The sequence below is a fragment of the Kluyveromyces lactis genome, assembly GCF_000002515.2.
Source record: "Kluyveromyces lactis strain NRRL Y-1140 chromosome A complete sequence".
Taxonomy (NCBI): Eukaryota; Fungi; Ascomycota; class Saccharomycetes; order Saccharomycetales; family Saccharomycetaceae; genus Kluyveromyces; species Kluyveromyces lactis.
This window is the reverse complement of record NC_006037.1, coordinates 79505-94149: the sequence shown is the minus strand read 5'-3', so window position 1 is coordinate 94149 and position 14645 is coordinate 79505. Positions and strand designations below refer to the sequence as shown.

Sequence of the window (14645 nt, the reverse complement as noted above, 5' to 3'; positions counted from 1 at the left end):
AAATCTGAACCGTAAAACAGCCCAAAAAAAAAAAAAAAAAAACCATAAGGCACAAACGAAAAAGTCAATTGTACGTTATGATCTAGTGGTAGTTTTATAAAAGTGGCACATTATTTCGGTAAGAGGGGAAATGGGGGTACTGTATAGTGGAGTTGCTCTTTCGGTTATTGAAGGTTCTGCTTCTAGTTCAGGCAAGAATTCCTGAAATGTTGTCCAAGAAAAAGGAATCCATATGGTAGCCGGGTAATATTAGTTTCTATGTATCCAGTTTTACCTGTCTGGTCATAGGCTAATTAAATATCATGTGATCTGTAATGGAGAGTTTTGTCTGAAATTAAATCAAACCTATAGTGATAGTGATGAAAAAACCTTAAAATTTGGTAGATTGCTCCAAAACGAAATATCCTGTTCAATTTTGATTGCATTAAATAAAGTAAATCTGAGTAGTTAGGTTCCACCCGACGTGGTTTAGCGAATAAGCCTGAGCAGATTGTTTGTGTTTTTCCGAATTTTATTTCAGCTTGCGCCCTATTCTTTGAAATTTTATCACGGCTGGGATGTCGGACACCAATCCTTCTCTTTACAGTAATTTACTGGCAGGATCTGCTGCAGCTGTCTTCCAGACAACATTGTCTCATCCATTTGAGTTTTTGAAAACTGGGCAGCAATTGCATCGTTCTCTTCCAAATGCCGAGGCTTTCAACATGTTTCATCACGTCAAGAGTTATTTCGCAGGTTGCTCTGCGCTTAACATTGGAATTTTATTGAAAACTGCGACAAGATTTGCGACTTTCGATAAAGCCTGTCAGTTGTTAAAGGACCCAGAAAACCCAGAAGCGCCAGTTAGTGGATTGAGATTGATCGCTGCTGGTTCAATTACAGGATTCATGGAAAGTATGCTGATAATACCGTTCGAAAATATCAAGACAAGGATGATTGAAAACGCTCTCATCCTTTCTAACAGATATCAGGAAGAAGTTGAAACGGGAGGGAAAGACAAACCTAGATCTAAATCAGTGAATAACATGGAAACCAAGGAACAAATAAGGCCAAAATTATACAAGCAAGTAAAGAAGGAAATAAATCCTAGATATGAGAAGTTCTTGTATTATGAAAAGCATCCTTCTACCAACATTTTCACCACTGTTAGGGAAATGGTACAGACAAGGGGATTCACCACTTTTTTTCAGGGTAGTATGCCTACTATTTTCAGACAGGTTGGTAACAGTGCTGTTCGTTTCACGACGTATACTACATTGAAACAAATGATATCCCCAAACAAACCGCTAAGCGAATATTATGCTTTTGGTATTGGAGTTTTCTCGTCTTGCGCAGTTGTAGCATTAACACAACCAATTGATGTTGTCAAGACAAGGATGCAAAGCAAATACACTTGGTCTTTATACAGGAATTCTTTGAATTGTGTTTATAGGACTTTTATCGAGGAAGGATTAACAAGTCTTTGGAAGGGTTGGGTCCCACGTCTTTTTAAGGTTGGATTATCAGGAGGTGTATCGTTTGGTGTCTACCAATACGTTGATAATTTGATGCTTTCAATGCAATATGAACGTTCTTTAGGGCATGATTGATTCCTTTATGGTTCATTTTAGCTTAACTTTCTGTAAATAATAACTTAACGACACTTTCGGCCATCTTGAGCAGGTAATAAGGTACAAGAGTAATTAATGTTCAAGTTTAATTTATCATTGTTGTAGTATACAGGTTACCTACCACTATATTATTGGATATATTTCTAAGAGATACCAATTCACTCAGTAAAGACCACTCGCATTTTGGACAATGCAGCCGGCTTCGTTAGATGGTCTTTCAACTAAGACACCGATTTCGTATACGGTTTCGCCAGATTGCTTTAGTAATTCAGTAACTCTTTCAACATTCTCCTTCTTAACTATTAGAACCATACCGATACCCATGTTGAAAGTTTTTAGAATATCTTCAAGAGGAACATTACCCGCTTTACCAAACCATTTGAAAACTTCTGGTACTTCCCAGGTATTCATATTTATCTTTGCTTGTAAATGCTTTGGTAAAGCTCTTGGAACGTTTTCAACTAAACCACCACCAGTGATATGAGCTAAACCTAATAGTAGTTGCTCTTTGATCGAAGGTAATAATTGTTTCACGTATATTCTTGTTGGCACAAGAATAGCTTCACCTAGAGTCTTTGAAGCATCCCATGGACATTCAGCTTCCCACGGTAGACCAGTGTGTTCAATGATTTTTCTAACCAAGGAGAGCCCATTCGAATGAACACCATCAGATGACAACCCCAAAAGGACATTTCCAGAACCCATTTCTTCTACTTTTGGTAGAATTTGAGTTTTGTTAACGGCGCCTACAGCGGTACCGTTTGTATCGTAGTGACCTGGTGGGTACATACCTGGCATTTCTGAGGTTTCACCACCAACCAATGCACAACCAGCTTGGATACAGCCAGTGGCAACACCGGAGACAAAGTCCGATGCAACCTTGATATCCAAAGCACCAGTAGCAAAGTAATCCAAGAATAATAGAGGCTCTGCACCTTGGACGACCAAATCGTTAACATTCATGGCAACCAAGTCAATACCGACGGTGTTGTGTATGTCAGTTTCTTGAGCAATCATTAGCTTTGTACCAACACCATCGGTTGCAGCGACCAATAAGGTTTCATCAGTATTGTAACCAGCGGCTTTCAAGTCAAACAAACCACCAAAACCACCGATATCAGAGTCAGTACCAGGTCTGCTGGTAGACTTAACTGTAGCTTTAATCTTTTGCACTAAAAGATTTCCGTTATCGACGGAAACACCTGCTTCGGCATAGGTGATTGACTTTCCAGCAGAGGCAGCTGAATTCTTGAAGGCGCGATGAGCAATATCTTTTCTAAAGTATCTGTTGCTAAATTGAACAGATTCTACACCTTCATAAGCTTTGTCGACGGCTTCTTTCAAAGTTGGGGCAACAGCAGAAGATGCAATCACTCTACCACCATTAGTGTACACTTTTCCGTTATCAGATTTCGTGCCAGCATGGAAAATGTAGGTATCAGTTGGAATCTTCGAAGAATCAACCGTAATCTCGTCTCCCTTCTTGTATGACTCTGGGTAGCCACCAGCAGCTAAAACTACAGTAGTAGCATAGCAGTTGTCCTTGATTTTGATGTCAACTGAATCCAATCTATGTTCAGCAGCTGCTAAAAAGACTTGAGCCAAATCGGTGTCTTCAGTCAACAATGGCAAGACTGTTTGCGTTTCTGGGTCACCAAATCTAACATTGTACTCTAATACCTTGGGACCGTTCTTAGTCAAGATGATACCAGTAAACAAGACACCGACAAATGGCAATTTGTCCTTTCTCATACCATCAATACTTGGTTTGACAATAGTCTTATCAATTTGTTCCAACAACTTTGGAGTAGCAACAGGTGCCGGAGCATAAGCACCCATACCACCAGTGTTCAAACCGGTGTCATTTTCACCAATTCTCTTATGGTCTTGGGCTGGTGGTAGGTTAAAGTATGAGTAACCGTCTGAGATTGTCAAGATGGAGATTTCATCTCCTTCCAAGAATTCTTCAATGACAACGCTTTTACCAGCGTCACCGAATTGTCTTTCCACCATGATGATTTTCAAGGCTTCTTGAGCTTCTTCTTGGGTAGTAGGGATCAAAACACCCTTTCCTGCAGCGATACCGTCAGCTTTTAATACCACCTGATAATCTACTTTTTCTAGATAAGCTTTAGCCGCTTCGTAGTCATCGAAGTTCGCATAACGAGCAGTAGGAATATTGTGCTTCTGCATGAAATCCTTTGAGAATGTTTTGGAACCTTCAAAAATGGCAGCCTTGGCACTTGGGCCAAAGACCGGAATACCAATACTTTGGAAAACTTGAGTAATCCCATCCACCAACGGTTGTTCTGGACCTGGTACAACCAAGCCGATGTTCTTCTCCAATACAAACTCCTTCAAAGCAGAAAAGTTTTCTGGAGATGGACTAAGTTCTGGAACGTTAACAACATTTTCAACCGTGGCCGTACCACCATTACCTGGAGCAACATAAATAGTGCTAACAGAGGCAGATTGGGCTAACTTCCACACCAATGCGTGTTCTCTACCACCGTTACCTAAAACCAAAATATTCAAAGACATTTTACTTTCTTTTTATTGCTGGGATGAGCCGTTTATAAACAGACGACGAGTTAATATCGAATGAATCACTAGTGTTTTACCACAGTAACTTTACAACACAAAGTATAGACCAACTGTTACCTATTTAACTAAACATTACAACACTAATATTCGAGATCTCCTCTCTGGTTCTCAATTTTTCTTGACTTCTGTGGATGTGCTTTTCCAATCATACGTTGAATCATTTTATACTTTTTTTTAAATTTCTTTTAAATTGCCAGTGTTGAATACTTAATATTAATGTATGGAAATTAGTGCAACGTAGAAATTATAATTGCATTACAGGGTCATGTCCAAGTTGAACAATAAAAGGCAGGTAGAGATAGTATATTGGCTAGCTACTGAGGAGACAGAATTTGCAGCGCAGGCTATAGGTTCTATTCACTGCGTCCACTGGTAAATGTACTCTATTGTAGCTTCTATATTCCATCATCTAGTAAGTGATCTACATGTTACCCGGATATGTTGATTTCAAGTCAAATTCGATAGGGCACGTGATAGTATCCACAACGGGACATATTCCTAAGTAAACTTTCAATTTGGCAATGATGGAAACGAATTGGTCAGTAGAAACATCTGCGAAACAAAATTGAACTATATGTAGTTTTTTTTTTTCACTCTTTCATTGTTAACATGGATTAAGAGAGAGATCAGATCAGAAGTTAAAGCTCATCTCTCATATCTCATCTCATCAAGTACATGTTTTGAATAGTCTGAAATCAAACAATAGATCACACTTCTAAATGCATAACTGAGACAGTTAGTTGGTATTACATTAGGAATGCTTAGCTCACAGTTCAAAGGACGTCTTTCTCCTTGTAGGCATGTTGCAAGACGTGTGGTAGTGCGCCTTCCGAGAAGGTCAATATCCATAAACCATGACCTAGAACAAGCTTTGAAAATAGCAACAAGCGTTGATGTGGTTGTAGTTGGTGCGGGACATGCTGGATGTGAGGCAGCAGCTGGTTCAGCTAGATCAGGTGCTGAAACTATGCTTATTACGCCTTTCTTAGATAAAATAGGTACCTGCTCGTGCAATCCATCAATGGGTGGTGTTGGAAAGGGCACTTTGCTTAGAGAAGTAGATGCTTTAGATGGTGTGGCTGCTAAGGTCACGGATAAAGCAGGAATACAGTTCAAGATGTTAAATCAAAGTAGGGGTGCTGCTGTTTGGGGTCCTCGTGCTCAGATTGACCGAGAGTTATATTTGAAGGAAATGCAAAACGCACTACAAAATTATCCAAACCTAACTCTATTCTCCGGCAAAGTGAAGGACGTTATAATAGACCACACACTGAAAGTGTCTTTTGCCAATGATGTAAATAATAGAAATTTTGGCGATGTGCGAGGGGTGGTTCTAGATAATGATGAGGTTATCAAATGTTCCAAAGTTGTCATTTCAACTGGTACATTTCTAAGTGCAGAAATTCATATTGGTTTGAAAACCATTCCTGCCGGAAGAATTGGTGAAGCACCTACCTATGGAATAAGTCATACGTTGAAAGCTGCTGGATTTAAGTTGGGTAGATTAAAGACTGGTACTCCGGCAAGACTTGATGGTAGAACCATTGATTTTACGAATCTTGAAAAACAATACGGTGATGACCCCCCGTATCCAATGTCATACATGAATAATGAAGTGAGTATCAAAGACCAAATTTTATGTTATGGTACACGCACTACTTCCGAATTGCATGATTATTTAAAGCTTAATTTGCATCAATCTATTCATATTAGAGAAACTGTCAAAGGTCCTCGATATTGTCCGTCCTTAGAAGCTAAAATTATCAGATTTAGTGACAAAGATTCGCACAGAATATGGTTGGAGCCTGAAGGGTTAAATACAGACGTCATATATCCAAATGGAATATCGAATTCAATGCCTGAGGATGTTCAGGAAATTATGATGAGAATGATTCCTGGGCTAGAAAATGTAAAGATATTGCAGCCTGCTTACGGAGTTGAGTATGATTATGTTGATCCTCGAGAATTGAAACAAACTTTGGAGACTAAGCTTATTGATGGTTTGTATTTGGCCGGTCAAATAAATGGTACTACTGGTTATGAAGAAGCCTGCGCGCAAGGGGTGGTCGCAGGCATTAATGCTGGCTTATCAGCAAGAGGACGTCCTCCGTTAATTCTTTCAAGATCTGACTCCTATACAGGGGTGCTTATTGATGACTTAATCACGAAGGGAGTAGAAGAACCTTATCGTATGTTTACATCAAGGTCCGAATTTCGAGTTACGGTCAGAGCGGATAATGCAGATTTTAGGTTAACAGAAAAGGGGAAAAAGCTAGGTGTTGTCAGTGAAGAGCGTTGGCAACGCTTTTTATTGGACAAAACCATATACAGAGAATTGGAGAACACTCTGAAATCTTACGTCCTATCCAACCATAAATGGGACCAGCTACTCGATGTCGCTGTAGGATCAACGCACAAAAGCCAAAATGCATGGGATATGTTTAAATTTAATGGTGTCACGCTAGATTCATTAATCAAAGCTATCCCAGATTTATCTATCGATTCCAGTGAAATTCCAGTTCACATTTTACTGAAAATCAATGTCGAAGCTAAATATGCTCCGTATCTAAAAAGACAAAACCAATTCATTAAGGCATTCCAGGCGGATGAAAATATGTTGCTCCCTTTGAATTATGACTACACAAAGATTCCATCCATTAGCTCTGAGTGTAAAACGATTTTGAATACTGTTCAACCTGCTACTATAGGGCAGGCAAGGAGAATTCAAGGGATGACGCCAGCATCAATTTTCGAACTTTATAAACTTGTCAGGTCTCAACAATCTGTAATCAAAAATGATCGGATACAGCAAAGCTAAAGACTGAAAATCATGTATATACAATAGCATCGCAATCTCTTTATTAATTCTTTAACTATCATGAAAATAACGATATTTCCAGTTCATTTAAATCTTCAAGATTTAAGTAACGCCTGCATATTTCAAATAGTTCCTGATTTGTAGTTTTTTTGTTAACTGTTCCGAATTTTGAAAAGAGCCTCAGTATAGTTGGTCTATCTACACTGTTTGTTTCTTTATTGGCAATCATGCTGGAGATACTTCGAGCTAGAGAATCAATAAAATCATTGATAATTGCTTTCAATTCCTCTGCTGATTTAGACGGCAGCGTGAACTTCTTGGAATGAGATGATTGGTATAGGAATGTGGTCATCAAGTGCCGCAGCTCATGCGAAGGAAAGTTGCAATTGGTAGTATTGAGAGTTTCCTCAACTGAAGTCAGTTTTTGTTTCCTATCGTAAAGTGGTGTAGCATTGGCAGTGTCGACTTCTTCATCGACAATGTCAGAGAATATAGAAGAATCCTGCACAAAAAGAGGAATACCATCGCGCTCATTCTCATCTTCAGATAAAGCAGATTTGTTTACATTTAGGTCTTCCTTTTCTGCAACAATCGAGACATCTTCAGTGACACGAAGCTTGCGTTTTTTTGTCCTGTTCGATTCTGATAATTTATTGAATACGTCCTGTGAAAAGTTATAAGTATTGATTTCGGTGAGATTTCCTTGCTGTCCACTACTTTTAATTTGGACTTCTGAATCATTTGCTTCTTCATGGACCAAAACAGAGCTCAATTCCGAGAGAACTCCCTTCAATCCTTCTAGTCTCCTTTTACTTTCCATCATGCAGTCATCAGTGACAAAGATAGCTCACGCACTTTTCCACAAGTGCCAATAGAGGGATTGTAATGCGTAATACCAAATTAAAGTTATTTGCTTCCGTTTTACTGACTATAGGGCCCATTAAACTCTTCAATTAAAGTTGAAGATATCTTCATGGATCTGGAGTTGGCGTAGTTGAAATTATTGACGCTCTAAACACATTGTCAATAATGGTCAACCGTACGATAAACCTGGACACCACTGTATAAATAAAAGTCCTAACATATTGAAAATTTGGCCTATGAGAACTCAGAAGGAGTGCATGATTAACGCACTTGTATGCAGAAACCGACAGGTGAACTCTGGAAACTAGAAGTATTTAGAGGCACAAATCAGTATTGAGATGCCCACTGAACTTATCACTTATGAGCAGAACTTCTCTTCTGGTGTAGATGCTGAAAACGACTACCCTCCTTTGGATTCCGGCATGGGCAGTTTCCAAGTTTCTGAACTTGAACGTCAAGGTGATTCACATAAGCGTTCGAATGATGAGATATCGGAGCTCCGAGACGAAACTCTTAACGGCAGAGAGAAAAAACTACGACAATCGGAAAGCATTTCGAGGAACAGTACAGGGAATGCTCAAGTTGAAGCAATCCCACATCATAGCATTAACGTAGATCAAAGCGATAACCTTCTGAGTGAACAGGAGAACCCAACTAAAGTGTATCTGTATGACGATCCTCATTTAGAGAATGATCCTCAGCAGCGGCAGGAGGAATCTGATGCGAACGGGATCATGGAAAAGTTAACTGATGATAATAGCATGAAGCAGGTCTCCAATGCTAAGACTTCCCTAGAAACTGCACAATTTCTCGAAACTTCAAACTCGATGGAACTTCAGCGGACAAAACCGCATGATATGAATATTATATCTCCCTCTGAGCCTTTAGAGCAACCCTTTTACGTTAATGCCAAACAATATTATCGTATCCTAAAGAGAAGATATGCTCGTGCTAAACTTGAAGAAAATCTAAAGATTTCAAGAGAACGCAGGCCGTATTTACATGAATCTAGACATAAACACGCTATGAGAAGACCAAGAGGACAAGGAGGAAGATTTTTGACTGCTGCAGAGATGGCTGAAATGAAAAGAAAAGAAGAAGAGGGTACAGACAATGATAGTTTTCTGCAGGAACATGTACCTAAAATGAATGTTCTTCCACAGCAATTGCCTGGGCCTGTCAAAGATAATAACAATGAAAAGTCAGACGAAAAACCTGTGGCTAAAGAAGCTTCTAATTGAAAATTAGAATATCAGATATTCCTGCATTGTTTCAATAACAAACCCTGAAAACCTAACTAAACGGTCTTTGAAGTTTTTGAAATATATAAACAAAAAACGGACTTGAATAATTTATCAGTTTTTAAAAACGATTATACGTATTTAAGTAAACCAAATTATGTGGTACATAATTTCGTTAATGCATTTTTCCCTTCTTCAGATAATTGTGTCTGAATCTGAGGCAAGAAATTTCCTCCTGCTTTTTGATTGAATTCTAACAACACTTCTCCAGTGTATTTCCGCAAACCGTTATGCACATCTACAGTAGGTAACGGGTCGTATGGTTTTTCCGTAATACTTGATAGTCTGCTGTAGCTTGAACCAAAAGTGGAAATTTCTTCAGTAGCGTCGTAATCAACAAACTCCGAGTTAACGTTGGCAATGCTTTCGGAACATGCTGTTTTCACTATGATGTCTAAAGTTGGAACAATTAAATTGCCATACTTGGAAGAAAATAAATTGCCAGATACAACAGTATTCAAACTACCAGCCAATACTATCTTACGATCCAACAGATTTCCAACTTTGGATATAGTGTCAATAACAAAGTTGTTCCAGATTTGTTGGAAAAGTCCTTCCTGAACTTCATCGATGAATTGAACAACAAAATCGGAGCCCAATTTACAGGATATGACGCCCAAGAAAACAACGAACTTTTTCAAATATTTCTCGGTTCGAGAATTTTGTAACCTCTGTAATAATAACACTGCAATATTTTTCAAAAATGGCTGCAGGCGTTCCGCGGGTATGAAAGTAAAAATGTATTCAAGTAGCTCAAACCCATGTACATCATAACTTTTAGATGAAATTAACCTTTGAAAAACCCCTAACACGGGAACTAAATCAGGATAAACAGATTGTTCTAACTTGACGAAATCTTTCAAAAGTCTGGTAGCTGCTGGAATGACTCCTCCCAATTCCCAGACAGCTGGTGCTAGAAGCGCTTCGTTTATTTGTTTGATGGAAGGTGGGATCATTGAACCTGCGGGGAGGAGCTCCAAAATATAGGCCATAACTTGGAATACATAAGGAATAAATTCCTGAATATCATCTCCTAGAATTGACAAAAACACAGGTATTATTATGTCAATAAGAGTTGAAAGACTGTCGTGATAGTATTTTATAACAACAGCAATTGATTCAAAACAATAATGAGTAAATATTGGGTTAGAAGGATTTTTGGAAATTATCTTCAAGATTTCCATTAGTTGATTCAAAACAGTCAATGCAAATGCTCCAAGAGAATTTTCAGTAGTTAGCAAGACCCTATGCACAGCTTTCATCAAAAATTCATTTTCTGCGAGTTTTTCGGGAGTTGTACCTTGTTTCAAAGTTAAGCTAAACAAGTTGGTGAGCAAAAGTTCAGAACTGCTGGCGATATCACTTTTTGAGAAAACCAGTTGGTTTGAAATTGCGGATTGCCTCATAGAGAAGACTCTCTCGATGGTAATTGCAGCATACGTATAAACCACGTATTCTTTATCTTGTAAAAATTTGGCCATAACTGGTAAAATTTCAATTAATTGTTCTTTACTCAATTGATTCCTGAACACGTAAACGTATTTGATTGCATCCACCCGTAAAATAGGATGCGCTTGTTGATTTAACAAATCCGGAACCACGTCAGACTTGAAAAATTCAACGACATCTAACATTACATTCGTTGATGTAACTCCGGCATTTGTCACCTTGCCATTAATTGCCAGCGAAGTAAACAAGTACATGCATAAATCTTTATGCTTCCAGTTCAATATTTGATTGTTGTTGTACTCCTCAAAGAAAGATTTTATGTGGACCATGACGACATTTGTAACAAGAGATTCATTTTTTTCTTTCAACTCTTTGAGGAAGTCAGTGCATGCTCTTCTACGAGTATCCGAATCAGAGCCCTCTAGGTCTCTTCTGATGTACTCGATAGGATCATCTTCGAATAATTCTTCGTCAGATTCTCTCAAAGTAACATTTGGTAAAACAATTTCCTTTATTATGGAATTCATCGCAGATTCTGTGTTGAATAATTCAAAATATTTCGGGACACGAGCAACAGCAGTCACAAAAGTCATGCATTTCGATACTAGTATATCATATTTTGGTTGTGGAGTAAGGGACACTAATAAGTTCCATGTTGTCTGAATGAAGTTATCAACCATTGGATCAAACTCTTCCTGATATCTGGATATATAAAGCTGAATAAGTTCGGCAATAGAAGCCTTTACCTTGCTCAATACGCTTGCTTCCTCATCCTCGGTGTTATCCTCTAGCAATGGGTTCTGATAATTTAGATACTTGTGCATAATTGACATTCCAACAGACATGTTATCTTCAAAAAAAGCAGGAATATCCTGACAATTCAAGTCATAGTATAATTTTACCAACAATAGTAACACATCAAACAAGATGACCATTCTCGCTTTATCCGAAGAATATTCATCAATTTGTTTATCCACCGTTTGTAACATTGTTAGAAAAGGAACTGCAAATTTGTCTAGAACCATTTGAATTTCAAGAAACAACTCGTCTGACCTGAAAAGGGGCCTCCATCTTTTACAGATCGAGTGCGCAACACTTAGGACTCCTGCATTGGTTACCATGTCATCGGCAGATAATTTTGATATTAGGTCATCCATCAAAGTAGACCATCTCTGTGGAAAATCTGATTCAGCGATAACGGATATAGCTTCACCAATTTGTACCTGTAAATTACCAGGTAACTGAATCATCAAGGGAATAACCTCTTTCTTCACAAGTTCTACGTCATTAGCTGAGATCAAGTAATTACCGTTTTCATCAATCCACCTTCTCTTTATGAAATTCTTAAAGAATAAGGCACCTGCGAGTCTAGTCGACAGTGGTAAATTTGTGGATGCGACTGTATGTAGAAGGGTTAGAGCGAAACCTTCTTGAGACTCCAATTCTTTTAGTTGTTGCTCAGCTGTTCTTGCAGATGAGGCAACAACCGAAAGTGACAAAATGTTGGCAATGTTCTCTAAGTCAGCCATAATTGTTAGAGTTTCGGCAGCTTTTACTCAAGATAAAGAATCAATGCAAAGGCACCTAATAAAAAGCTTAATGAATCACGACTAATGATATCAGAGGGAATAGTAATTGTGTATATACACATTCCATCATGTCTTGCCGTTTATACTTTGTTTTTAAATTTGTTACTTCTATCTACCTCATACTATATTTACTAGAAAAAAATTTGTGCTTGGAACAGAGGGTAACGCAATTTGATCTAATCTGTATGGTTGGCAGCGAAGTGCGCACTGAAGTTCTTTCCGAGTATCCATCAAGCGGATGATTTTCTATCTGATGCTCTGGTATGTAAACAATGAGGAATTTTCAAAGTTGTCTAAAGCCAAGGTATTTGGGTCTTTCACAGTATGTCTCGATGCTGTGCTATTGCCAAATATTTTAATTCCTCTGAGATGAGAATCTTTTCCATTCTCATGATTGCTAAGGATTTGTATCTGGATAAATCTGCACCTTAGTAAATTATCATGGGGTCTATTCCCCTTGAAAGTTATCACCACCCAACCGTTAACGTTTTTTACTTCAAATGTACGATATAATGATGCATCCGAAGGACTGTACCCAGCGTATACCTTAAACAGCTCCGGCGTATATGACTCGTCCGTCACAAGACAAAAATACATCGCCAATTGGACAACATCGACTCTTTTACTAAAGTTTATATCGATTCTATGTGGCTGCAATCCATCGCTTTGCCAAAAAGTGGTTGGATCGTCATCAATGGCATTTGCTATAGGGTTTCCTACCTTAAAAGAGGATGCTTTCCAGAACGCGAGTTTCGTTAGGTTCACCAGGTTCTGCTGCTCGATCAGCTCTAATTCTGTAGTGTAGCTCTTCAAGTAACTTTCTAGGGATTCCTCCTGGTCCTCTGGATCATCAGGGTTGTACACGTTCGAGACATACTGCACGTTTTCATCGGTGCTTTCTTCGGCATCCGCATCTAATATTACATGCTGATTAATCGGGAACACCTCATAAGGGTTTTCCCATCTCGGGAGAATATTTTGGAGCCTCTTGAATAACTCTTTATCCGTTGACATAGGGGTTGCAACCATTGCTTGCTTGCATCGTTAAATCTCTTCTCTCTTCCAAGATAAAACACAAACAGGTTCAGGGACATAAATATTCGGCGTTGAAAAAAAAAACTCAATAAGTAAACAAAACGTAAACAATAAAACGCGTCTTTGCATAATTGATGAATGATATATCCCTGGTATCGATTATAGTTCTAAATGACTCGTGAACATTTGTAGGCTTGATTGATACGCATTTGCCCTTTTAATGGCATTTTATCCGCCAAATTCGAGTAGAAATCTCTTGTGTTTTTGCGTGATGCTAAGGGATTTTATGTAAGAAGGTTATTTAATTCAAAGACTAAGTTCAAAAACTGTTCTAATTCTTCAAGAGAAGTATTGGCTAAGGGTTGTTGAACGGTACCATCTCTTCTGATACCAAATAAGGAGGAAAGCCAATTTGTTTTCTCTTTGTTCATTTTGGGTTGGCAGTTGGAATATGTGTACTCTGTTTCTGTGTCGGACCGATAGGAATATGATGTGCCCGGTAAAACAGAGGGGAGATGTGCTAAATTCAACGGTATTTCAAATCCAGAAACTCTTGGCATCACATTTCCTGCGCCTATGAATTCTTTTATCGCATCTTTACTTTCGGTATCCGCACGAATAATTATAGGCAATTTCATATCTTCAGTCCCGAAGTCATCCCTAAACACTACCGATGTCGCTAATGTAAGATCCATTAAGAGCAACATATCATTGTTTCCTGTTGTATGAGCAATCGTTGGATTACAATCCTCGTCTACTGTAATAAACAGATTGGGGGTTCTGATATTTTGAGTACACCTCGTGAGATCTTCTATATCATTGACGTCTATGACAACCGAGGTGGAGCAACCACTGGCAAACGCAATGTCTTTGAAGTCAAAATCCGTTGGAAAATAAGAACATGCATTGAGGTCAGAAACGAAGCTGAATTTCAAAGGATCTTTCAAAGGTATACATGTTGGTAGCAATTCAGAAGCCAGAACCATGTCTCTCCTCCAGTCGGTAACAGAATTCCAATCAGGAACATCTGTGATTAGAATGCAAAAAATACAATCTTTAAGGTTTTCAGCATCATACTTCCGCAATAGAGAATTCCATTGAGTATCATACGCATAATTTTTTGTTGAGATATTGTGAAGTAGTTCAGCGTATTGGGAAACATTGCTATGTGAAGGTGTTGAGATGAAAAAAACCACAGATTTATTCTGTAGTAAATTCATGAACTTGTGGCGATTACTGATAACCTTCTGTTCTAATGAAGCGTCTGGTTTATGGTAGAAACTTTTGACCATCAGCGAAGAGGGGAACCCCGAAGAAAATTCTGATGATATATTTTCATCATACTGTTAGTTTATGTTAATCTTGTGCTGAAAAG

At 38.5% G+C, this 14645-nt stretch overlaps 8 protein-coding genes across 8 annotated transcripts; 3 read left to right on the top strand and 5 right to left on the bottom strand.

Annotated features, from left to right (window-relative positions):
* Positions 1-557: 557 nt before the first annotated feature.
* On the top strand, positions 558-1589 carry MRX20 (Mrx20p; the record flags this gene model as incomplete). Its single annotated transcript, XM_451042.1, has 1 exon — positions 558-1589. The coding sequence occupies one exon, from the start codon at positions 558-560 to the stop codon at positions 1587-1589; it is 1032 nt and encodes a 343-aa protein (XP_451042.1).
* Positions 1590-1772: 183 nt separating this feature from the next.
* On the bottom strand, positions 1773-4151 carry ADE57 (bifunctional aminoimidazole ribotide synthase/glycinamide ribotide synthase; the record flags this gene model as incomplete). The annotated part of the gene is made up of 1 exon (XM_451041.1): positions 1773-4151. The coding sequence occupies one exon, from the start codon at positions 4149-4151 to the stop codon at positions 1773-1775; it is 2379 nt and encodes a 792-aa protein (XP_451041.1).
* An 820-nt stretch (positions 4152-4971) lies between these two features.
* MTO1 (tRNA modification protein MTO1) lies at positions 4972-7032 on the top strand (the record flags this gene model as incomplete). The annotated part of the gene is made up of 1 exon (XM_451040.1): positions 4972-7032. One exon carries the CDS (start codon positions 4972-4974, stop codon positions 7030-7032), a length of 2061 nt encoding a protein of 686 aa, XP_451040.1.
* A 58-nt stretch (positions 7033-7090) lies between these two features.
* KLLA0_A00913g (uncharacterized protein) lies at positions 7091-7855 on the bottom strand (the record flags this gene model as incomplete). Its single annotated transcript, XM_451039.1, has 1 exon — positions 7091-7855. The coding sequence occupies one exon, from the start codon at positions 7853-7855 to the stop codon at positions 7091-7093; it is 765 nt and encodes a 254-aa protein (XP_451039.1).
* A 379-nt stretch (positions 7856-8234) lies between these two features.
* On the top strand, positions 8235-9137 carry HAP2 (transcription activator HAP2; the record flags this gene model as incomplete). Its single annotated transcript, XM_451038.1, has 1 exon — positions 8235-9137. One exon carries the CDS (start codon positions 8235-8237, stop codon positions 9135-9137), a length of 903 nt encoding a protein of 300 aa, XP_451038.1.
* Positions 9138-9292: 155 nt separating this feature from the next.
* CSE1 (importin-alpha export receptor) lies at positions 9293-12175 on the bottom strand (the record flags this gene model as incomplete). Its single annotated transcript, XM_451037.1, has 1 exon — positions 9293-12175. One exon carries the CDS (start codon positions 12173-12175, stop codon positions 9293-9295), a length of 2883 nt encoding a protein of 960 aa, XP_451037.1.
* A 306-nt stretch (positions 12176-12481) lies between these two features.
* Positions 12482-13264, bottom strand: DOC1 (anaphase promoting complex subunit DOC1; the record flags this gene model as incomplete). The annotated part of the gene is made up of 1 exon (XM_451036.1): positions 12482-13264. The coding sequence occupies one exon, from the start codon at positions 13262-13264 to the stop codon at positions 12482-12484; it is 783 nt and encodes a 260-aa protein (XP_451036.1).
* Positions 13265-13554: 290 nt separating this feature from the next.
* KLLA0_A00825g (uncharacterized protein) lies at positions 13555-14562 on the bottom strand (the record flags this gene model as incomplete). Its single annotated transcript, XM_451035.1, has 1 exon — positions 13555-14562. The coding sequence occupies one exon, from the start codon at positions 14560-14562 to the stop codon at positions 13555-13557; it is 1008 nt and encodes a 335-aa protein (XP_451035.1).
* Positions 14563-14645: the final 83 nt, after the last annotated feature.